At 47.4% G+C, this 23,374-nt stretch overlaps 1 protein-coding gene across 7 annotated transcripts in view; it reads right to left on the bottom strand.

Annotated features, from left to right (window-relative positions):
• The window catches only part of FRMD4A (FERM domain containing 4A), a 364,661-nt gene that overhangs the window by 28,562 nt on the left and 312,725 nt on the right, over positions 1-23,374 (bottom strand). For all 7 annotated transcript variants that reach the window (XM_027639749.1, XM_027639748.1, XM_027639750.1 and 4 more), the window contains 3 exons: positions 12,201-12,277; positions 8,009-8,147; positions 1,239-1,380 (listed from right to left, as the gene is read on the bottom strand). In XM_027639749.1, the coding sequence (XP_027495550.1) occupies positions 1,239-1,380; positions 8,009-8,147; positions 12,201-12,277 (358 nt within the window). The remainder of the gene's footprint in view (positions 1-1,238; positions 1,381-8,008; positions 8,148-12,200; positions 12,278-23,374) is intronic.

Raw genomic sequence — 23,374 nt, 5'->3', positions numbered from 1 at the left:
ACTGCAACTCCCTAAGCGATGGGAGGCACAGACAGTGGATTGTATACTTTGACAGGAAGACCTCAGGAGCAGAAAGGCAACTCTGTTTGCAGGCAAGGCAAGGAATTGCACAGCAGGCAGCTCTGGAGCTCTGTAAGTATCGCACATTTTAACCCCTTGCTGAACATTTTCCAGGCAGGAAAGTGCAGCTTGTAAGAGACATGAAGGATACAGCGATAAAAAGCTTATTTTACTACACCAGTGTGGGCTCAATTTTAAAACATTTGCATTCTTATATGGGCTCTCCCCTTGTCCAAGCATGAGAAGGTTTTTCTCTGCTGTTATACATCTCAACACATTTGGTTTTGATAACTTGATGTGACGTTTAACAGAAGGTTAATTGACTGAAACTCTTAATTATAGTGATACCAGCAACCTTGCTCTCCTGAATACCTTCTCACCTAAGCAGCTTCAAGCTCTTTGCAAACCAGCAAGCCCTGCTTTGTGCCTGCGGTGACATTCATCACTGTTTTACACACAGCTTGCCCAGTTCAGACTGACAGCAGAGGATCAAAGAGATACAGACAACCTCCTAAGTGCCCTTCTCCGGTCTTTCTATCCTCGTGCTCTAGCTCTCCTCTCTATCACCCTCCCTTGGGTTTCTTTAACAGTTTCTTCTTCACACAGGAAGGTACTCTAAGCTACAAAAAGAAACCTCTACCCACCACTGGTTCGGTAGAGAGTGCTAGGGAATAGCTCTGTTGGGCCTGTGACACCAGCCAACTTCCAGCAACAGAGAGGCAAAGCAGATGTGCACTCTGTGAAGAAGACACTGCCTCAACTCTGCTGAGGGACACCACCAGTTCCCAGCCTCAGCTTCCCTCGTGAGCTGCACTGGCTGACTGCTTCCTCACTGCTGGCTGGGCACTCCTTCACAAACCCATCTGCCTCGGGATGAGCCGGGAGCCAAGGGATGGTCAGGGTAGAAACGGTGAAGAGACACCAGGTTTCAGCTGGAAATTGAGAGGTTGGAGATGACATCCTGGAGGAAACAAGTGGTGGTAAAGAGAGAGGGGGAGTCTGCTGCCTGTGCTGTTTGTGGAGCAACATGCTGAGAGATGGACTGACACCTGGACATACAGAAAGGCTGAAGGGAAGTGACTTTCATTTCTGCAGTGCAGCTTCTGGCTGCTCCCCATTACACCATGACTGTGGCCCTTCCCACCATATTCCCTTTAGTTACAGAATAAAGGACCTACCTGATGACAGAAGACTCCCGCTGCTGCCGCTGATAATTTTGCCTTTACTCCCCATGTTGGCCAGCTTCGAGGTCTTGAGTGTTCCAGTTTCGGTCAGGTCAATCGCAATCTCACTCAGGCTTCTTGCAGCATGAATCTTGGACTGGAGGTGCACACACAGGAGTTAGTAATGATATAACACTTCTCTAAAGCTCACAGAAGGAAAAAGACCTTTCGCTTTGGCAGGAAACAGGCCTCCACAGCAAACTTGGATTATTTTACAAGAATAGAAGCAATCTGGCACAGATTGCTGCACTTTTTACATTCTTTAGTGGGTACAATTCTGGCATTGCTTCCTGTTGTTTGGGTTTTTCTCTGCTTTGCTATGCACATTTTTCCCTTTAAACAAAAGATGTATGGAGCCACTGTTTTACCACATACAATAAGAAACCTTCAGAAATGCCTGCATAATAACCTGAAAAGCTCAAAGGCTAAAGACCATCTCTAGCATCTAAAGGAAGCCAGGAGGGGCCTTTACAAATCTGCAGTGAGCTTTGGACCAAGACACAGTGAGGACATGGCTTAAGAGGGCTGTCATGAGAAGCTAGAAGAAAATACTAGCAGGAAAACACATTCAGGTTTTGTTGTCCAGACTAACAAGCTGCATTCAATGCCCCTGTTGTGAGGGACCTCTTCAAAGTATTAACATTACTCCAGTAAGAAACAACAGCCAGCCAGCTCAGTAACTGGCCACACTAGGGCAGGGAGTTACCCACTGTTCACCACGAAATGTCAACAAGATAGTTGTAGTTTGTAATTACAAAAAAGTAAACATGCATAGAGTGTAAACCTATAAAACAGAACAGAATAGAATAGAATAGAATAGAATAGAATAATTTCAGCTGGAAGGGACCTCCAGCTATTATCTAGTCCTCCTCCTATCTTAGGAGGGAATGAGTGGACTTCCTAAGATGTCACTCTTTTTCCATTGGCTATGGAAGGATTTGAGACAAGATGATGCCTGAAAAGTTGAGATAACTCCAGAACTTTCTCTTTGTTGAGCAGTAAGCCCAGATGTGGTCATGTCTCCAGAGCCAACAAAGGAAGAAAATGTTCAGGGCAAGGGGGTCAGCAGCCCTGAGCACTGAAATGAGCACGGCAACTGCTTCCAGGGTTGGGCTCTCTCAATCCTTCCTAGTGGCTGCCTTGCCCCTGCCATGCAAACCCCACTGTCACTAACTCACCAGCCACCTCCAGCCCATTCTCCTGACAGCCTCTAGCAGGTGCTTAACACGAACAAGAGTATCAAGAACATTGATCAAAGTTGCTGAGGATGACCCTTCCAGCACTATGGGGAAGAAGAACCCGACATACGAAGGTCTTGGGTGGCCACAAGAATTCTTCAGTCCTTTTTTCGACCAATACAGCCTTAGGATCAACTTAAAATAGCAACTGCCACATCAGAAAAACCCTCTCTAGTCCTCTATCTCATTTCTGACTTGAATCATCTCCAAGAACTTAAAAAAAAAGTAAGGAAACTTTTCATTGTGGAATTATCAGTACACATGGAAAATTTCCTCCTGCCTCTTCTGAACTAATATATGTTCTGAGCTCTGTTTTATGTATTGGTTGTTGAATTCACTTCAGGTAACAAACCATGTTAACTAGGAGGGAACTGACAACCAGGGAGAAGCTTGCTGTCTGTACCAAAGCACACAGAGTGACTGCTATTTATCTCCAAACCTGGAAATCAGCTTCTTGCTACTGACCCTCATGTGAACCCCTCAGTCACAGATGGAGGGAGCTGGAGCTCAGCCCGTCACCCAAATCTCACAAGCCTTGTGCTGCTGAGCTTGAATTAGCTTGGCCTCACAGGGCAACTGACTTGTAATTTTAATTTCCCAGAACGCAGAAAGCTGTTGGTACATCTTGCCAAGGCTCTCCAACTGCATGAAGAGTGGTGAAGCCTCAGCTCAGGATCACCTGAGTGTTCACCTCTGCACCTTTTCAAGGCCAGAAGAGACTCAGCCCCAGCCACACAGTTCGGGCCATGGGCACATCATCACAGTGCTGACAAATCAGAAGCTGACTGACATCCATGTACCAGGGCGTGATCTGTTCCCACTGGAAGTAACATGAAGCAGGATTACAAGGAACGCTTGCCATGATGGAATTTTCGGTATTACTTCACATCCTCAGGAAGAAGAAACCATTTCAACAAGAACTAAGGCTGTATTGATGGCTCAATGCTTGCTACACTGAGCTTCTTAGCTCTGTTACTGATGTGCTGTGGGGCTCTGGGTAAGACACTTAAGGTTAAGTTCTTAGTGATCCCCTGCCTCTGTTTGCGTATCAGTGAAATAATAAGGGAAGGAAAATGTCTCCCTGTTGCACACTGTATTTTTAAGATTAATTTAAGACTGCAAATGAAGACAGCACTGGGAAAGTCTTGCACTGAAAAAACTCTCAGAAGTATTATAATAATTTAATATTCTTGGGTATTTACAGGCTCCATCATTACCATTCTGAGGTACAAATGCCTCACAAGCCTATTTCCACAACAACATCAATAATAGGGCGTGTGTTCTCACTTATTGGAGCGCAGAGGCTGAACTACCTGCCAAGATGTCAAAGTAGATCAGTCAACCAGTTCTGACCCTCTTCAGCTAATGCTGCAACCAGTTAGACACTTCTCATTCCCAGCAGTTCCTCCCTAGAATCAGCTTCAGGAGAAGGACAGCACTCTTTAACTTCTTGGATCAGATGTTTCTGGTCAGAAACAAGGCCTGTGAGACATGTTCTCCAAACAGTTCTGGAAGGTTAGTTCTAGGTGAGGAGGAAAGTTACTGCTTTTATCTAATGAGATTTCCTGCTACCGAAGTCTTGATAAGGAGCCTGAGCATGAACAGCTGTTCTTGCTGCAAATCCAGACCTCTGGAGGTCTGACTGCCTCTGTCCTGATGATTTATCCCCTGCAGGTGTACGTATGCTGCATGTAACCCTACATGGATGCAGGGTTATGTGTACCTTGTATAACGCCAGGAACAGCCATACTGATCAAAAACAATGTCTGCCTGACCCAATACACTGAGTCCTTGCAGCAGATGTCTTGGGAAGGCACAAATCCCAAGTCTGCACAGACAGATCCACCCCTCCTGCTCTGCGTGGCAGTGGTTTTCCTGTATTTGTAGGATAGTAACAGCGAGAAGCCCAACAGTTTATTTCCACTCATATCCAGAATGCAAATTGGGGCACACTCTGGCCCTACCTGTCTGGCTGGGCCCCAACCAAACTGCTGAATGAAGGCAATGAGGCTGCTGGGTGCTGTTGCGGTCCTGGCCGGCACACCAAGCCAGCAGTGGCTGGAAGTGTGCCCTACATAGGCCAAATGAAAAAACAATGCAAGACAAAGGCCTGGCACCCCTGGAGCCAGAGAGAAGAAAAGCAAAACAGCAGAGAGCAGATAGGATCAGCAGGGCAGAGAGAGCTTCCCTTACAGAGGGTACAATTCAAACCTGGTGAAGCCATAGAAGAAGGTTTTAGACCTGATTGCAGTTGTGCTTACGGTGCCCTGCATTAAACAGTGGGGACGTAGCATCTCCTGAAAGGAATAGGGTTAATTTTCCATGCTGCCTCTGCTCCCTACAGCAATACCAATCAGCATCGGGTGGTCTCGTGCTTTGGACAGGCTCTCAGCAGCAGCAGGAATCAGCCCAACAGCTCGTTCCACACAGGCCACTGAGCAACAGCGAGTGCGAGGCCTGGGCAGGCTGTGTGCTGCAGACAAGGGTGAAAAGCTGGATTACACCCCATTAGCACTCCCCTGAGCCTTGCAGTCCCTCCAGGCTCAGAAATTTTAAAGCACTTAGCGCAGACCTGCCAAGTCTCATTTACATGGAGGGAGACTGGCTCATTCATGAGTCATTTCAAAGCATGAGGCCAAACTGATCCCCGGCACTGTTCTGACGGGGTCAGAGGGCGAATAAAAATCCATAAGTAAAAGGCAGCAGTAGATGGACACTAGGGATGAATTTATCCCTCTTTCTGAGGTCCTGAGGCTTTGCTTCAGGTGATTTTTTGAAACCCTTGGCCTATTTTCTACCAGTTCACTCAGCCAGAAAGCCTTGCACTTGGTGGAACGTGCTGTTGAAAATTCCCACAAAATGGGACTTCTCGAGGTTTCTAGGCCAAACGTTTGATTGACTCAGTGCAGTCAACAGAGCAAAGACATGCCTTGAAGTCCTGCTGCATCTGACTCCCCCCAAAAAAGGGAAGCTGACAGGAGTTCGGCACACTGACAAGTTCACTTGCAAGCTGGGGATCTTTTCAGTCTCTGCGTTAAGCTTTGATTGCAGGGAGAGAGAGACAGATCGGCAGCAGCAAGCGAAAATCTGGGAACCTGGAGCTGGCAGGACTTCAACACGGAGTGAGGCTGCAAAGACGGCTGGGACCTCACTTTTAAAAGGGTCAGAATCGAGGCAAAGCTGATTTTATTTCTTTTTAAAATCAAGTGAAGAGTTTTGTTTTTTTTCCGGTGGAGCTGTGCAGAAGGTCCAGATCCAACTGGTGCCCATTTATGCGAAGAACAGAGTTCAAGCTTTTCTTTATCACTATGTCACATCTTCTGCCATCTAATCTACATCACTGGAGCAAAGGCTCAGCTGCAGTGAGCTCCAGCAGGCTTTTTCTTCTAAGTTTGTTTTTATTTTTCTTTCTTTTGTCAAAATGATGTGAAATGCCAAGTTTGGACATGAAAGGAAGGAATATCTAAGTTCTGCTTTGAAGTTGGGGATTCAATTGAAGTGGGGCCTGAGATTTAAGGGGCTGCAAACCCATGTGACCCGAAACTCAAATAAATGTTTGTCTAGGCCCTGAGAGCTGAAACCAAGACATTTCACATCACCCCACTCTGGGATATGATTTACTGGCTTTCCAAAGTGAAGCCCACATGAGTACAGTGTCCTTGAAGTGACCAGCAGGATGAACTGATCAATTAAAATTGATGGATCTATCAATACTGACAGTGTCACGTCAAAGATGAGGACATCTGACTAGAATACCAGTTCTTTTTAGAGAAAGGGACAAAAATATTTGTGTGCCTTAACTTCAAAGCCTCAGCATGACCACTGGGATTATTGTGACAAAGCACACTGACATGGTCACAGACGTGACAGGTTGACAAATGAGGGCTGGTGGGTGGTGCTGTCTATAGGAGTGTGAGAGAGGGGAGATCAGACTGAAACACAATCTGCCAACAACAAAAGAAGTCACTGAAGGGAAGTCCTGGGCATTTCAGAGGCCCAGTTTCTTACCAAAGAAATGAGAGGAGCAGGGAATCTCCTTTTGTTTGTTGGTTGCTTGTGACCTAAATACCTTGCAGCTAGATCAGCAAATCCATCTGGCTAAAAGTAAAGAAAAATAAACTTCTGTTTGTTTGCTGAGTTAACAGAGAAGACTATGCACTGCCCTGATGATCCTGAGCAGAGAAGGGGGACAGGAAAGCATCCTGTGGTGTTGGGTGAGCGTGCAATTCTGTCCATATTCACAGCTGGCACTTAGGCAGGGGTGAGAAGTTGGCTACGTCTTTAAACTCAACACATCTCACAGCAGCTGAGGTGAAACCTGGATTTTTGCATTACATGGGACATGGCCAAAGTGAGTGCAACTGCGTGTTCTGCCCAGGGCATCCAAAAGTCCTACCAACTCTGCAATAAAGCACAGAGCTCATAGTGGGGAAAGCAATGTCAGAAGGGTTTAGAGTGGGACTAACAGCACATTGATGGCCCTTCAGAAAATTCCATCAAGCCAATTCAATTCATTTAACTGGTAGAAAAAATAATGCAATAAAGAAAAGCAGGAAAAAGAAATATTTCCCTGCCAGTTTAGGGGCCTGAACTGGCCCATGAAGGGACCTGATAGGGCCCTGCCTGAAAATGCCCACAGTGCTTTCAGCAATAGCAAGATGTTAAGATGGTTTCAGCCATTTGGAGGAATATCACCTGCACATTGTGCCCTTTCTCCAGAGATGGGGGGACAATGTACGTGCCCACTCAATACTGATTCTGTCTTCTCTGTAAAGTTTTACATCAGTATGCTAATATGGAGAGGGAAGTCTGCACAAGAAGTCTCCCCTCTGTCTCAAAGTGATCTCAAAGTGATCAAAGAAATCTCCTGCTGCTCTGGGTATGCCTAAAAATACCGATGAAAGGAATTAGACAACACACACTCCCCTGGTTTCAAGGTGGCTTCTTTTGTGTACTGCGTGGCCCTTTGTGCAGCACCAGATCGAGACAGTTCCTTGTAAGGCCAGGCTGTCAGTCTCCTGCCCCTCTCCTAAAATAATATCCCTACTGCTCCTTTTGAGGAAAACACAATAGCAAAATGCAAGGGACAGCAAGAAAGATTCAGAAACAGGTGTGGATTGTGAAGCTACTTTGAACTCAGTTATTGGGAGCTACCCTAACTTTATGAGAGAGTTCAAGACATGGAAAACATCCAGACAGGGATGTGACCCTATCTGCTTGCAAACTTGGCTCTTCCAATTTGGCCACAGTTCAGTACAGCTTTTTCCTCAATTCTTACTCCCACAGACATGAATTCAGTGTCGATTTTCTCAATCTGGCCAAAACCAGCAGATATTTTGAGTCAATTTGCCTTTTTCTAATCTCAGGTGGAAAGGGAGGACCTGGAGGTGGAAAGGAGCCACCACCTGGACTTGACCTTGCTGAGACTGTGAGAAGCGAGAGGGACCCACCAACCACAACATGCACTTCCCACTCCAACATGCTTACCTTGCTCTGCTTCCTGTCCAGGTAGAACTGGTGTTGACTAATGGCCATAGCCCAGATAGACTTTATTAGTGCTGGACAGGCGTACCACGTATGCACAGCAATGCCACTATGCCCAAAAGTCCTCCTGGTCACAGATGCCCTGGAGAGGAGAAAAGAATGAACTGGAGTTACACCAAGGCTGCATTGCATTTCTTTCTGTGGCAGACCCTGTCACAGATCTCCCAGTAAAAGCTGCTGTCTTTACTGTGCACGCCCTTGTGCTAATGGGAAAGAATGCTTAGAAAAGAGCAATAAATAGCTAATCAAGCCAGGAGAGCATTTACTTTAAGTATCTCCTCAAGACAGCAAGCTCCAGAGGACTAACAGTAAAGATGATCCAGTTTGTCCAGTTCTGACTGTATTCCTGGGTTTGGCTGAGCTGGTGCTGACTTGCTACATATGCCAGGGGTGTCACCAAGGCCAAAGCAGGTGTGAATGCTCTGTCTCATTACATGCTGAGACACCTGAGGCCAAGTCCTCACACCCTCCACTAACTCTGGCTTTGGACAGAGGTTCTCAAATATTAGGACCCACACAGCAACTAAAGATCCATAGGAACGATGCCTACTTTAGGGAATGTGGGAGAAACTTTTCAGATACCTCGATTTCCCCAGTTGTGAACAGATACAGCAGGAGTTGCCAAGGGTATGGGAGAGGGGAGTTGTGAGGCTTGGAGGGGGCTGCCCAGTACCCTGGAGAGAAGAATGGGACTCAATGATTAGATGAGTGAATTTAAAAACAGGAAAAATAAGAGCTAAATGTTTCCTCTCTGGGACTCCCAATTGTTCTCAAACATAGCAAAAAACCACAGATTAGGTTTCCTCGTGCTTTCACAGCTGTACGGAACTGCTTGATTATTCCTTCCCATCCCTCAATTTCAACTCCACCAGCAGAGCCCCTGACACCAGCACACTGGCACATCCAGGCTCACAGCATCCTGGTCTGCAGAACTCCTCCCACTGCAGGGATGGAGAGCTGGCTGGAATAAACCACACCACCAATCTACAGTGCCCCAAACAAATGAGGGCCTCCTCTCCAGTCTGTTAAGAAGAGTCTTGTGGTGGAGTACGACAGTGAAATGATGTGACATGGTTACAGAGGCTCGCTCAGAAACATGACACTTGTCCCTTTTATGCAGGGATGTGGATGCTGAAGAGGGACGAGTGCGAGAGACAGCCTGGGGAGCAGGTGTACTACAGTGGGATTGCCACCGTCAGCAGGGACCCTGTGCCATGCAGGTGTGGAGGTGGCACTGCAGGAGGGCCCAGGAGCTCCACTGTGCTGTGCAAGAGATAGATGACTCTTTTACCAGCACTCAGAAGTCCTCAAGCCTGCTAAGGCCACCTCCTGCACCTGCAGTGGCCACCTCTCCTCTGGTGCCTGTGGGCTACTGCCCTGTCCAAACTTGGAGGTGAACGTGGTGAGGGGAGACACAGTTAAAGAAAGTCGTGACACAGCCAAGTGTGAAAGAAAACCAAAACCCTGCAGCAAAATGAGAACCACTGGCAATGTTCAGCCTGGGAGAGGACTGACAGCTCTTGTGTCTCAGGGCCTTTTCAGTGCTTCAAAATGTGTTAAAGTCAAATTATGAAGCTACAAATCGGAGTGAAAATTCTGAGAAAACAGCAGTGGCCAATGCAAACAGGGTCTGAGACAACTGGGATCTCAGGTTTCAGTGTTACCCTGTGCTGAGTCCTTTCCATGCAACTGTCCCATTTAGGAGTATTATTCTCGTGACAAAATTCTCCCTGGATACAACAGGACACTGGCTGATGGTGCTAGTGAGGATGGTTGCTGAGCTGCCTCATTCCTGTCACTGGACAGGGAATGAAGGCTGTGCTGGGAGATAATCTTGAAGCTGAGGCTAGTGAGAGAAAGAGATCCAACTCTGGGTGCTTTATGTTGGTTTAAGGGACACAAACCACTGTAGCACATTGGCATGCAAGGCATTAAGGCACTCAAACATGGGCTGAAACCTTAATTCTAATGTAATCTTATTCAGTTCAAATGTAGTTACTCCAAGAACTCTTAGAAACATATTCTGCAAACCATTCCTCTTCTTGTCATAAAAGCAGCGATTTCCAAATTTTTTTTTCTTTGGGATTTGTACACATTTCCCATCAAAACTGCAGACCCCAAAAGTCTGCAGACTTTGCTGGTCAGAGCTGTGGACTTGTTTTTCACAGCTGTCTTCTAAGGACCTGAGAGAGGTGGCCCATGGGTGTTTTTTCCATGACTTCCCTCCATGCATGCAACATGCACTATGGAATTAACCCTGTTGATACCCCCCAAATGTATAATTTTTCTCCTTCGTGGGATAAGTAACTGCAGTGAAGAGAGGTTAAATGGCTTGTTGGGGACAGGAAGCCATGGGCAGAGGCAGGGTTTAAAAACATACATTGGGCTGCCCAGCCCTGGCCACAATCACGGAGCTGCACTCACTCTCCTGACTGTGGCTTCGCTGACTCAGGCTCTGGTTTGGCTACACAGAGAGGAATGTGGAGAGAGCACTGTGTTGGCTACTCCTCCGCCTCCACATGCTGAACAACTCCTCGCAGGAGTCCATCCCACTTGGCCAGGAGACTACACACCGAGCTGTGTTCCCACCACGCCACTGCAACGTGCCGTGCTGCTTTACAGCCAGAGCACCAGTTCGACCTGGACGGTGGTGCTCTGAATGCAAAAATGAATCAAAAACCCAGCCACAATAATTCCCTTGCAGTGAGAAAGTACCAGGCTGACAACCTGGAACAGGGCTTTGTCCTCCTGGTGTTGATTCAGGGAAAAAATGCAATGGAATAAAAAAGCGGAAGCTCTTCTGTGTCACTAATTCCTATCATCTAAACACGAATGAAACAGAAGAGGTTCCTCTGTGTGGTCACATTTCATGCATGACATTGAGTTGTAAGTATCATCATGATTCTTAAAGTCCCGGAGCTGTTTCCTTTCTTTTCCTTGGAAGTGCTCCTTGCAGGAAACAGCCATAACTCAGGGCATTTAGGGGCTCCTGGCTGCTGGTTGCTTGCAGCAAGGTTTCTGACACCTCTGGAGGCTCGGTGAGGGAAGGAGTGCACCACCCCCAGCTCCTGCTGCTGGAAGATCTCCCAGCGGATTCTCGACTTTGGGAATTCGCTCTGCTAGATTTCATGCGACTATTTACGTGCTTAATATTAAGCAGATGCTTCAAGGTTCTGCGGACCTAGAGCTGCACAATGATATGAGCTGCTCTATTCTGGTTTTGCTTTAACAAAATGCACCTCTGCAGACAGGCACCACTGTACTGGTGTGACCGTGTTCGTATCAGGGTAAATAAGCACAGAAACTGCATGCAAAATTCTGCTAACAAAAGTACATATATTAATACACAGATAGGCATGGGAAACAGGTGAAACAGGATCACAGCTGAGTGATCAGCAAAACACACTACTACCAGCAGCACATCAAATCAGCCTGGGAACAGAGCTGGTCTCTGCCAGTTGTATCATACTTACACTGCAAGTGAGACGTTGCTTTTAGTGAGAAACACTTACAGATTCATATTCACACTGGTCACTGCAGTAACCATCCACTAACGCAAACACACAAGGGGTGCTGAATGCTCTTATGAGATGCAGCATAGTCCCTTGAACTAACTCATGTTCAGTTTCTAAAGTAAGAAAAAAAAAGATTCCCATGTCAAAAAGACTGATGGGCTTTCATCCAGGCTGCCGGTAACCCTCTGGTTCCGTGCCATTCCTTTCAGTTGCACTACTGAATATTTATTTACAAGGAAGCATGTGAGTACAAAATCTGGCGCCCAGCTCCGGGCTCCAAGTGCAACACGGGGACAAGGCGAAACCCCTTAAACTCACGGGGGCTGCTGGCACCGCAGCTGGGGCACCGGAGCAGCACAGTCCCGGGGGTCACAAGGTGCCAAAACAGAGGAAAGGAGAGAAAAATATCGCTGGGAGCCGAGGGGAAACACATCCTCAAAAACACCCACCCGAACAAGAAATGTCCCGCTGGAAGGAAGCAGCAGCCCCCGGCTTGGCACCCGCTGGTTCCCAAGCTCAGCGAGCCCGGCACAGCAGCGAGGGCAGCGCGGTTCCGCAAGACCCGGCTCAAGGCTCGGCACCGCAAAGCCCGGCTCATCCCGGTTCGTCTCATCGCTCACCTGCGCGGATCGTGCACCTCCACCGAGAACTTCTTCTCGCGGAAATAGAGGTTCTCCAGCTGCCTCCATTGAAAGATCTGCGGGGAGAATGAAGGGGATGAGGCGCCTCCGCGCGATCCCTCGCCCAGCCCTGCTCGCCGCTCCCTCCCGGCGCTGCGGCGGGGCTGCCCCGCTCCGCTCCGCCCCGGCCCCGCGTCCCGCCCGCGCCCCCCGCCCCGGGCCCGCGGGGCAGCCCCGGGGGCGGGCGGTGCCCTCCGTCCCTCCCTCCCGCTGCCGGCGGCGGGATGGGAGCCGGGGGCAGGCGGGGAAGGGCGCCGGTTTCACTCTGCGGGGCCAAGTACGTTTAAACACACGCAAACCCCGGGGAAAACCGGGATTCGGATAGTTTTTCCTTGGAGGATGCAGCGGGTGTGCATCGGCCCTCTAGCACAGCAGCTTTTCCGCGGGTGGAGGAGGTGAGACCCCGATGAGGGTGACTCACCCCACTTCACCCAAGTGCGATACTCAGCTCTGCTTTTATCCCGCAATCCACGTAAGACTGGCACGAGCATGAGCCCAGCGGAGTCAGTTTATCTATCCCAGGTGCTGGCAGGCTCGTGTTGGCGATGGCCAAGGCTCAAGGTGCTCCCAGTAGTACAAAGCACGGCAATAAGCAGGTCATACCTCTGTTTTACAGGCTGCCCTGCCGAGGCGTCTCAGAACAGCATCGGGACAAAGCGAACACTACCACCAGTGGGGAAACTGAGGCACAAAGCTGTTACGGGAGTAAAATGCGGCACCTCCTCGCCCCTGACTCAGTATGGGCCAGCTCTGGGGTGTCTGCGTGCTCCTGGGTAGTGGGATGTGCTCACATGGTCCCTGTGCCCCACCTCTGTCGGGAAATAACCCCCCTTTCCCTGGCAGGAGGGCGGTCTGACCACAGGAGCAGCGCGAAGGATGCGGTGACTGCGAAACACCGTGTCAGCTCTGCAAACTACCCCACCTTCACCGCCGCGGACAGGTCCATCACCACCTCCTCCTTACAAATGAGTAAGTCAAAATCCAAACCCTGGCTTCCAGGTTGCTAATCCACTGGGAGGAGGCAGCCTCCACCCCGTGGGCATCTTGGACTTCGGCTTCCCTGCACTGCTCCTGGCAAGCAGCGGAGCATGGGGAGCGTAACCTCGCTGCTGGGGAGCACAGCCATCAGAGCCTTCCCTGATTTACGCTCCTTCTCCCACTACAAGTAGCTTCTGTGGAGTTCCTGTCCTACCCCCAAGGAAGGCGCTGGCTCCTGCCACGCCGAGATAAGCCGGGTTGCCGGTGTCAGCGCTCTGGAGATAAGTAAACAGGAGGCGTAATTTGATTTGCACTGATTAAGCTGCTAGTGGAGGTGAAATCTAGAGAATAAAACAAACTACGGAGAGGACCCAAAATTTTCTCCTCGCTAATACTTCAGGAGCAGCAAAATTGAAAATATTTGTTTGTAAAAGATTCCAAGCAAGGTTGGTTTTTTGTTTTTTTTTTGATGTTCCTTTTCTTTTCTTCCTCTAACAGGGTGTTTGGAAGGAAGGGTGGGGGATGAGGAGGGCACTAAGCTGCCCCCCCCCCCCCGTACTCTGGGGCTGTTTGCACTGCAGGGGGGTAGGAGAGAAAGGGGGCCAGGAGGGATAGGAAGCCTGGAGGGCTGAGTTACAGTGCCCTTAGAGAATTATTTTATTCCTCCACTGGAAAAATTAATTGCTGGATGTAAGTTGTAATCACCAAATGAAGCACAGAAACACCCACTATTTTACCCACCAAGGGAGGACAGGCACAGGGTGAAAGGGTTAAGCCAGGAGCTGAAGTCTGACTGAAGTCTGTCTCCTTTGCAAGCTCCCGGCTTCAAAGGCATGAAAGGAAGTTTGGGGCCTAAACTCCCACTGACAACAACTGGGGTCAAGCCTGAAACTGCCATGTGGGCTGCTGAAAACATCCATCCCTCCGTGCTTCCAGATGCCCGTCCGCAAGGCGGGGAGGATAACGCAGCCGTGCTGCACGGCATGTGCAGAGGACGTGTTTGGGAGGCGCTCAGACATGTGGAACACATAAGAGTCTAAAAAGCCAGCAGATCACACCCTTCAGAAAATATCCCTCTGTCCCCAGGTCCCCCGTTGTCATTTATGACTAAATTTCGGCGTGGCGCAAAAGGAATTTGAAACTTCTCCGAGCTGCTGGCAGCTGCTCTACTCAGCTGCTTTCCTGCCCATCGTCCTCCTCTTCTGCCCATCCTCCTCCCTCCAACTCAGCCAGACTGTCCCCTGTGCTCAGATCCTATTTTACCCTCTCTGCTACGAAATCTCACAGTGCTATTTGTTAAGTGAAGCTCTGTTCCTCTTTTATGATTAACTCCAACTGTCCAAACACACAGGGCTCTGGGGAAGCTGTTCAGATGCCCAAATGTAGGCATGGAGTGCCCTTTTCCATGCCCCAGGGTATCCTGCATGGCCTCTGGCGGCTGCCCTGGCAGGGAGGGAGCCTGCCATAGGTCTGGTGCTGTATCTGCCAGCCCCACTCAGATGTCTTGGATCACCAGCAGTGCCTAAAACAGCATTAGACACCTACGTTTTGGGCTTTGGAGCAGCTCCCCAGATCACTGCATTTTTATATTTAGTTTCTTTGTTTTTCTTGGCAGGGTGTGGAAGGAGGCAAATCCAGACTCTTGGGAGGGAGGGGGTGAAAGTGACCCCACAACCTGAGTTTGTGTCTTTTTTTCCATAGCTCTGCTCTCCAGAATGCACATGTGTGTTTTACCATTGCTGTAACTGCCCTCCCTTTGCTGCCCTCCCAAATATTATTCTACAGTCTCCCACTCCTTCTTCCCACATTGATCTGAGAGGTCTCCCCCTTCGTATACATAAGGGATCCAATCTGCAAAAATGTGAATACCCACAAGAAAGTATCCACTTTCCTGTTAGCCGATCACAACCCTTCCAGAGAAACAAAGCCAAAGGTCTCCCTTCAGCCAGACCTCCTAATGTAAGCAAGCTGTTCCTTTCACCAGTTACCCAGCTTATGCACAGTCTCAGATTGATGTTGTTAATGCAGTGACAGATGCACAAGGTGCCATTAGTGGGTCTTCTTAAAAGGAAGCATAATTTTTACCCATCAAGATCCTTTTACCACGCTGGTGCTTGCAACCCTCACTGGGGAATAGAGTCACAGCAGGGAGCTGGTCGTAATTTCAGCGGGATCTTGTGGAAATGCAGTGACAACAGATGCTTGCTGGCTTTGTGACTAGTTTGAGTCAGAGCATCCATGTTCATGGCAGGTTTGCCTCTCCCTGCACTGAGGTTGAGCTTGGTTTTGGGTTATTTAGTTAGTTTGCAGGGTCAAATCCAATGCCTGCATTTGTGGGTGGGACAATTCGGTTTGGCTTTACTGGAATTGCATTAGAGGTATGGTGACTTTGCCAGGCAAAAGGTACCTGTCCCAAGCAAGGACTGGGACAGCATCTCCCCAAACATGTTGGAAATGGTGCTTAGGAGAAAGTCCCTCAGTAACACAAGCTGGGAGCACAGTTCCCCTGCCCTTGAGTAGTCGCCTTCCCTCAGAGCCCGCAGACAAGGGGACAATTAGCAGTGCGTGCAGAGGGCTGAGTCTCTGTGATGTGGTGGTTTGCCTGCTGGGTTCTCTTCTGAGGTCAGCGGCTCATTTTGGATCATGCAGCACTGGGCAGCTTTCAGATGGGAACAGTTTTTGGTAGAGGCCATCATTACAGGCTGCACATGAGATCATTTAATCTTCAACAGATAGTTAAGGAAGCCTCCACAAGGCTGGCTTTTGAGCACAGCTGCACACTCACACATGCACGTGAACGGGTCTACTAAAAGAGTAGAAAATAATTACTCCTATTCCCTCCTCCTCTGAGGGGACTGTCCCCACCGTGGGCTCTGTTTCATTGTGCCAATAAAACCAGGACCAACACTATCACTTGAATTTTTAAAACTGCTTATCAACCCACAAACATTCAAGGGAATAACTGTTCTCTGTCAGACCACGTGCACTATTTAAAATGCGTTGTAGTGGGTGGGAAGGCCATGGTGGGGAAATCAGTGCCAGAAATGTCTTCTGCAAAGCTGGCAGCTCAGAAGAGGAGCCATGGGAGAGAGCTGAGTACTGCATGGTGTGCTGCGGAGAATTCAGGTGCAGGCTACAGGAATTTTCTCATTGGAAACCCTTTCCAAGAGGCAGGCAAGCTTGCCAGGCACCAGATGTTTGTGACTAGTTACAAAGAGCTGCAGTCAAAGCCCTTTAGAAGCAAGCTTCTTTTGTGAGCGCACTTGTGGTTTGCTGGCTGCTCCCTAATTAAGCTGAGCCTGGAGGAGATGAGGCCCAGGGATCTGCATCCATTTCAGCCATGTGAGTCAGGAGAAGGTTTTTTACCACTTTTATTGACCATGAGGCGGGAGCCGTGCACACAGCAGGAGGTAGGGACAGTGTCAGAGTATTTGAAAAATGCCTGAGGCTCCTGATAAAGAAGGGAGTGTGTTTTATGAATGAAACATCAGGGATTGCTTCTGGCTGGGTCACTCATGGCCTGGGTGTGGGGGGCTGAGTTAGTACCAGGCACTAGGCCATGTTCTGTCCCTTTGTGCTCAAGGAGCCTTGCCTGAGCATCCAGTGGAAGGGCCATACCATACCCTTGGGAATCCCTGGCAGTAACGAGGCTGTTGTTGGCTCCTGTGTTGCCCTGCAGCTCAGGACAGAGAGGGTTGCTGAAGGGCAGCACTGGTGGTTGGCGCACAGTGCTCTCTGAATTATGGTACCTAAAGAAACATGCCCAAATAGTACCTTTTGGAGTAATTCCAAATCCTGGGGTTGGGGTACTGGCACCCTGATACTGTTTGTTGCCTCCTGTGCCCAGAAGAGCTGGACTTGGCACTGAACTGGGGAGAGTGCTGAGACTGGGCGAGTGCACTGTGGGGACACAATGTGAATCATTTTTGCATTTTATGTACTAAGAACCAAATATAAATGTGCAGGAGTCTCATTTTCTTTCCTTTTTCTGTGTGCTGAAGCACCTGAGCTGTGGCACAGGCTGAATGGGTCACCCAGTGATGCACACACTCTCAGGGGTTCCAGACATCACACTTGGTAGCTGTTCAGAATCAAACTATCTGCAGAGGTCTACAGGGATCTACCTGCTGTTTGCTTTTTTTGATGACCTAGAGGGGGCTTTACAAAGGAGGTGGACACAGACATTTCTCAGAGGTGCCCAGTGAAAGTATAAAAGGCAATAGGCACAGGTTGTGAGGTTGCAGCAAGGGAAATTCTGAGTACATATATTAAAGAAAACCCCAAACCCATCAGTGCAGGTGGTCAAACACTAGGGCCATGAGTAACCCAACTGAACTCTGAAGTTGGCCCAACTTTGAGCAGGAAGTTGGACTAGAGACCTCCAGAGACCTTTGTGACCTATATTTTTCTTTGATTCTAAACATCTGATAAATGACCAACTGTAATTGCTGTTGGACTTGCTGACCTATATGGCATCTCCCAGTCCTTCAAGTCTTGTTTCTTCTTAGATGATTAGTGCCTTGTTAAATCACACTATGCAGAAGGAACAATCATCCCTCCAAATGCACAGACTACCACCTGAACTGGATGCTATGAATGTCTGGTAGAAAAGGCAGGGAAATAATGTGGCACATTTCTAACAGCCCAAATGCAACCTGTCCCCTTGCCTACACCACAGGCAGGAGCCAGCACTGGATGACATCCTGATACTAAAACTGGTACTTAACAGTGGAACTAAAACAGTGACAGTATTTTCACACAGTTTGCATGAGTGCAGCTACAAACTCCCAAGCCTTTTGTCTTGCAGTTTAAAGACAAACCAAACATAACAAAAAAAAACTTCCTCCTTGGAAATGTAATTCCCTCCCCTGAACAAACAAGCAAGCAAAATTCTAGGAGTTGAGTTATGCGAGAGGTCAGGGTGGAGGTTGTGAGCGGTCCCTTTTTGGCCCTAAACTCTATGGAAATCACAGCTCCAGCGAAGTCAATGGCCGTTTTGTCCCAGTGACTTCAGTGGGGCCATGGTTTCCGGGCATGGATTTGTGTTCTGCCTCAAGCCAACCCTGCTCCCATCAATCATACCTCTGTCAAACTAGTTAGAGAGAACGAGGAAGGATTTGGGCCAGGCAGAACAGCACCATCTTACCTCAAACAAATGAGCTCTTGTTTCAGGGACAGATTTACCAAGAGATTTCCGTGGGCTGTCACCTGTGAATTAGTGTGACCCATTGCTGAGAGTGCCCCTGGGTCATGAGGTGGGGATGCTGCTGCACCATAACTTAGCTCTCCATCCTGCCACACTTCCATTCATTCCTGTATTTTTATTAGTTTGGGGTATTTTTTTTCCTTTCACTTCCCAAAACAAAAAAATAAAAGGTTTCCTGTATGATTTGATGTGGGAAACAACCCCACCAATGATCTTCCCAGAGGCTTGCCATCCTCCCTTCCCCCACGGAATGAGAGAATGGTTTGGCTAAGTGGGACTTTCAGTGGTCTGTCAGCAATCCCAGCTCACTATCTAATTACTTCTTTGCCTCAGGCTTCAGGACTTTTTTGCCAAACAGACAAACAATTTCTGGTCAAATTTGAGATCCCTTTTGCTGTGTGCTGTTCTTATGGGATCACACCACCCCAGCAAACAATTCTGGCTTGACCAAACACAAATTGCGTCTAGGTCTATATAATCACCACTCTGCATTCATTTCCATTATGGAGACACAATTCCCTATTAAATTTCAAAGTGGTTTATTGGCTCAGAGAGGCAGCAGAGCATCAGATCACAGAGGGAAGAGCTGCTATTTGGACAAAGCATTATTTGTCTACATAATGCAACTTGATATTTGTGTCTATAACTGTGCACAGATTGGGACTTTGGCCTTATATTCAACCAAATATATATCTCCACCTTCACTGCACATATATATCTGCTAGATGCTGTTAGACATTGCATTGCTGTCACCATGCTCTGTGTGTCTAAATCAATAGGTCTGCAGAGAACCTTTTTTTCCTGATTGTTGTAAGTTAAATTTTCTCCCGATTGTTGTAAGTTAAATTTTCTCCCTTTTATTCTCTGCAAGCAAATCAAAGTGACTGGATCTTTCTGGTTTGAAGAGGTCTCCTTCCTGGCACAATATACTATGTATTAAATAAAGGATGCCTGGTCTGTAGCCTGTGAATCAGCTGTGGCACCCTAGAAGGATTTATGCTGCCCACAAACCATTGCTGTTACTCTCTTTCCTAAGGATCCATATGTCTTTTCTAGTGGTATGGCTAAGTACTATCTCTGTCTTGGAACCAAAATACAGGGACCACCATTTCCATCCCACACTGCTATGGCAATGCACATTATGAATTAGGTTGTGTGACTAAAAACCCTCCTGTGATCCGGGGTGTCTGCTTATGGAGTGCCATAGCAGCAGCAATCCCATGGAGATGGAGATGGGCTGTAGTGCCCAACATTCTGAGCCTCCTGCCCAAGCCAATGACTAAAGGTGCCTCTTATCCACAGCCACTGAGTAACGGGGCCCCTGCCTGGCTTCATCTGGTGATAAAAGTGCCCAGACCTTTGGAGTTGGGAGTCCTGGTGAGCCAAGAGACAGCATCTGAGCAGGGTGGGGCATGGGGGAGCTTGCCACCACTTCAGAGCCAAGTATAAGTGCTCAAGGAGGTTTCAATCTCACTCCAGATCTCCACCCTAACTCCGGGGCTCTGAGGTCCAATTTGTTTCACTTTGTGCTGTCGGAGTAATTTGTCTTTGCATCTTGTTGAAGTTCCTGCTGTGCGCTGCAGAATCATTTAAGACTTGGCTGCTGCTTTTATAGAGAATTACTATTTAAGACCTGAATACAACAAAGCACTTAGAGAAGGAGTTTTACTTTGATGGGACTACTCCTATATTTAATGATAACCATGGGCTTGACTTGGCTGGATCATGGGATGGGATGTCATGCTGTAGCCTTTCTGAATGTAAATTTTCACAGAAAACCCTGGGGACTGTATGTCTGATGGTATCACCACAGCACACCAAACCACCAGGATAGTGCTGTTCTCCCAATAAAGCAGTAGTGCCTTAGACTTTGTATTAGGATTTGCAAGATGATCAAACTATTTATTTATCTACATAACGGAAACTGAATGTGGCTATTGTATGATTTTAAAAAGTCGTTTTACCTAGACAATCTGTTGTCTGAAATCAGCCCTTTTTGGGAGAGATACTGAAGCAAATTTCTACCAGCTTTTATGAGAAGAAGAAAAAGTGGTGATGATGGCCTATACCTAACTGTTACTTCATGCCAAATTCCATGCAGCTGAACTCCTTCCAACTTGTTTTAAGCTATCAAGCTTTTGTCTTGCTCCACAAAGTTATTGTGTAGGTTAATGGCAGTTTCTTTGGCTGCTGTGATTTATCCAGTCTGCATCTATATCCAGCCCCTACAGCAAGGCTGGCTGTAGGATACGGATTGTGGGTCATATGGTGAATGGGATTGGGAACTGACCGAGGTTAAGAGTGACCAGTTTTTTTTGGCTGAGTTCTGCTGAGCCAGTCTGATTCCTTCTCTGGAGCAGTTTCCTTCCCAACTGCACACTGATACCAGGATGACTGAGGAAGGGGCCCAAGGGAGGAAGTGAGGAGCGGTGGCAGGATTGCGATGGGGGAGGAGGGTGGTGAAGGCCACTTCGGCTGATATTGCTGCCAAAAGAAATGTGCACTGAATCACAGCCCAGTGTCATGTCCAGCCAAATCCTGTGGAAATACTCAGTGTCAGGGACAAAATCCTGCTTTCCAGCCCAGTGTACTCCGATACGATTTATTCATCTCCCAGTGTGTTTGGCAGCTTTTTGGCACAGTGAAGTGCAATGGTAAGGCATGGAATGGTGGATGTTGAATAGGGAAGTGCCTGGTGCTGGATGGTAAACACCCCAAACTGAGGTTTGGCAAAAAAGGTGCTGATGAGAACATGGTCCCTGTGTAACAGAGATGGAATAAGAGATTTTAGCAGGGAAGGTCTTAAACTGTGGCTGCTCTTCAGCAGTTGCAGGTCTGGGTCTTACATTTTGATAAGTAAGGAAATTGGGTGAGCAATCTCTTTCCATGAGGAGAAACAGCATGGTAAGGAACTTTGCTTTGTGTACGTCTCCCTCCTCCCATGCTCCACATTTCAAAATACTAAACCAAGACTGAATTACTGCACTATAAAGTGAGTTGAACCCGCCGTGACCTGAAGACTGGTTCAGTTTACAGCCAAGTCCATAATCCAAAAAGCATGAAGGATCAGCAACGGGAAGAGAAATAAAAGCTCAGAGCAGAAGGAGTCAGCAGGTAGTCCTTAACAGTCCGCTAATCACAGTGAATAATTTATTACAGCAATGCCACTGAGACTCCACTAGCTTTTAAACCATTATTTCCTGGAAATGGTTTTCTGCTTTTTTTGTATCATTTGTAAATTTGAAATGTTTTATCCCTGTCTGCAATGCAAAGATGTTTGCAAGGGTCTTAGGAAATGATGACATTCCAAGAGGAGCTCAATGAGACACTAGTCCAGTATATTCTCTGATCCCACCTGATTCTGGATGCCCTAGAGAAAGTCCAGCCCTTTCTGAATAGACCCTGCAGCTCAGCAGCATGCCAGGGAGAGGAGTGATACACATGCTCCATACCTCTGACAACAGAAACCAACTTGCTGCCAAATCAAACACCCTCCTTGAACATAAGGGCTTACAACTGCTCCCAAAATCCTCTTTGAAAATAACTAAGTCAATGTTAAAACTCTGGATGCAGGGTCACACTTTTAGTCCTATCTTTAACCCTTCCAAACTCTTGGCCTCTACTGTACCACGTGGCAAGGAGCTGTGCAAGTGAATTGGGTTCCCTGTAACTATTTTGAATTTCATGTTTCTTTTGCCTTTTCGAGTGTCCTGGTGTTCTGTGATCAGTCAGCACGGAGACCAACTTGTCAGCTTCCTCCTCCCCATCATTCACTAGTTTCTGTACCTTTCACATCAATCCCTACTTTATGCTTTTTTAAGTTACTGGTCTGTCATTCCTTCACCACAGGAAGCACAAGTTTAACCACTCTATCAATGCCATCACTGACTTGACAATGCTTCATTATGCCCTAAAGCAGAGAGGATCTATTTGTTCTGCCATAAAGCAGCTCTTAATTAGGCTATTGCTCCTCCTGTGTAAATATCCCATTTTGCCTCTGGAATTGGGAAAGTTCACTCTGTCTCTTGTTTGGAAAAGGCAAAGTGGCATCAGACAGCAATCTTTCACTTTCTGGACACAGTTAATGTGCTGATTACTTTGCTCATGTTTTGACAAGCAGGTGATTTCTCTTTGATCAAACACTTAAAGCTACTGACTTGACTTTACTTTGCATTGCTTGGTAGGATGGGTCCAACTCAGCTCTTGTTTTTGCATGTTTAAATTGGAAGTCAATCTTTGCTTTGGATTCACAAAACCACTACAAACTACAGATTTAATTTTTCTATAATGAGAATCCACAGAGTGTTGTGGAGAGTTTATGGCAAGGGACAGAGCATTTTCATAGCATGCTTCATTTCATCCCAGAGGAATGCCGGGAGGAAATGGAAGAAACTGATGTTTGTCACAGGGAAAATTTTTGTCAAGCTATATTCATGTCTGACATTTGGGATGCCTCACATTTTTTTCCAAAAAGTCTTTATTCCCTTTGGGTTCTCCTCAGTCAAGCAGAGAATGTGAGCGGTGATAATGTTTATGAGCCTGAGAAAAAAGGCTCACCTTAGGTTTCGTTGTCACTAGCTTTCTACAGAAGAAAACGGGATAACACTATATAGAGGTATTTCTTACAAAGCAACTAAACACTCCCAGACTCTCCTTTAAGGTCACTTTATTTTTGTGATAAGTTAAACATTTTCTCTGCCTGTTTATTGGCCATATGGAAGTCCTTTGGCTGACTTTGTTAATCATTCACTCTTCAGCTTGGAGTTAATTGTTTACTAACTGTTAGGCTGTATGCACTAAGAAATGCCTTTGGGCTCTTAAATCAATGGGAATATCTCACTAGAACAACAGAGATATGCCTAGTGCTACTACTTGGGTGTGCAGATCTCACAGCTCCAGGCTACACCGCTCCTCCTTCATGTACAAGTCT

Source organism: Corapipo altera, unplaced genomic scaffold (assembly GCF_003945725.1).
Source record: "Corapipo altera isolate COAL_440 unplaced genomic scaffold, ASM394572v1 1b, whole genome shotgun sequence".
Classification (NCBI taxonomy): domain Eukaryota; kingdom Metazoa; phylum Chordata; class Aves; order Passeriformes; family Pipridae; genus Corapipo; species Corapipo altera.
The sequence above is the reverse complement of the archived record's forward strand: the minus strand, read 5'-3'. Positions and strand labels throughout refer to the sequence as shown.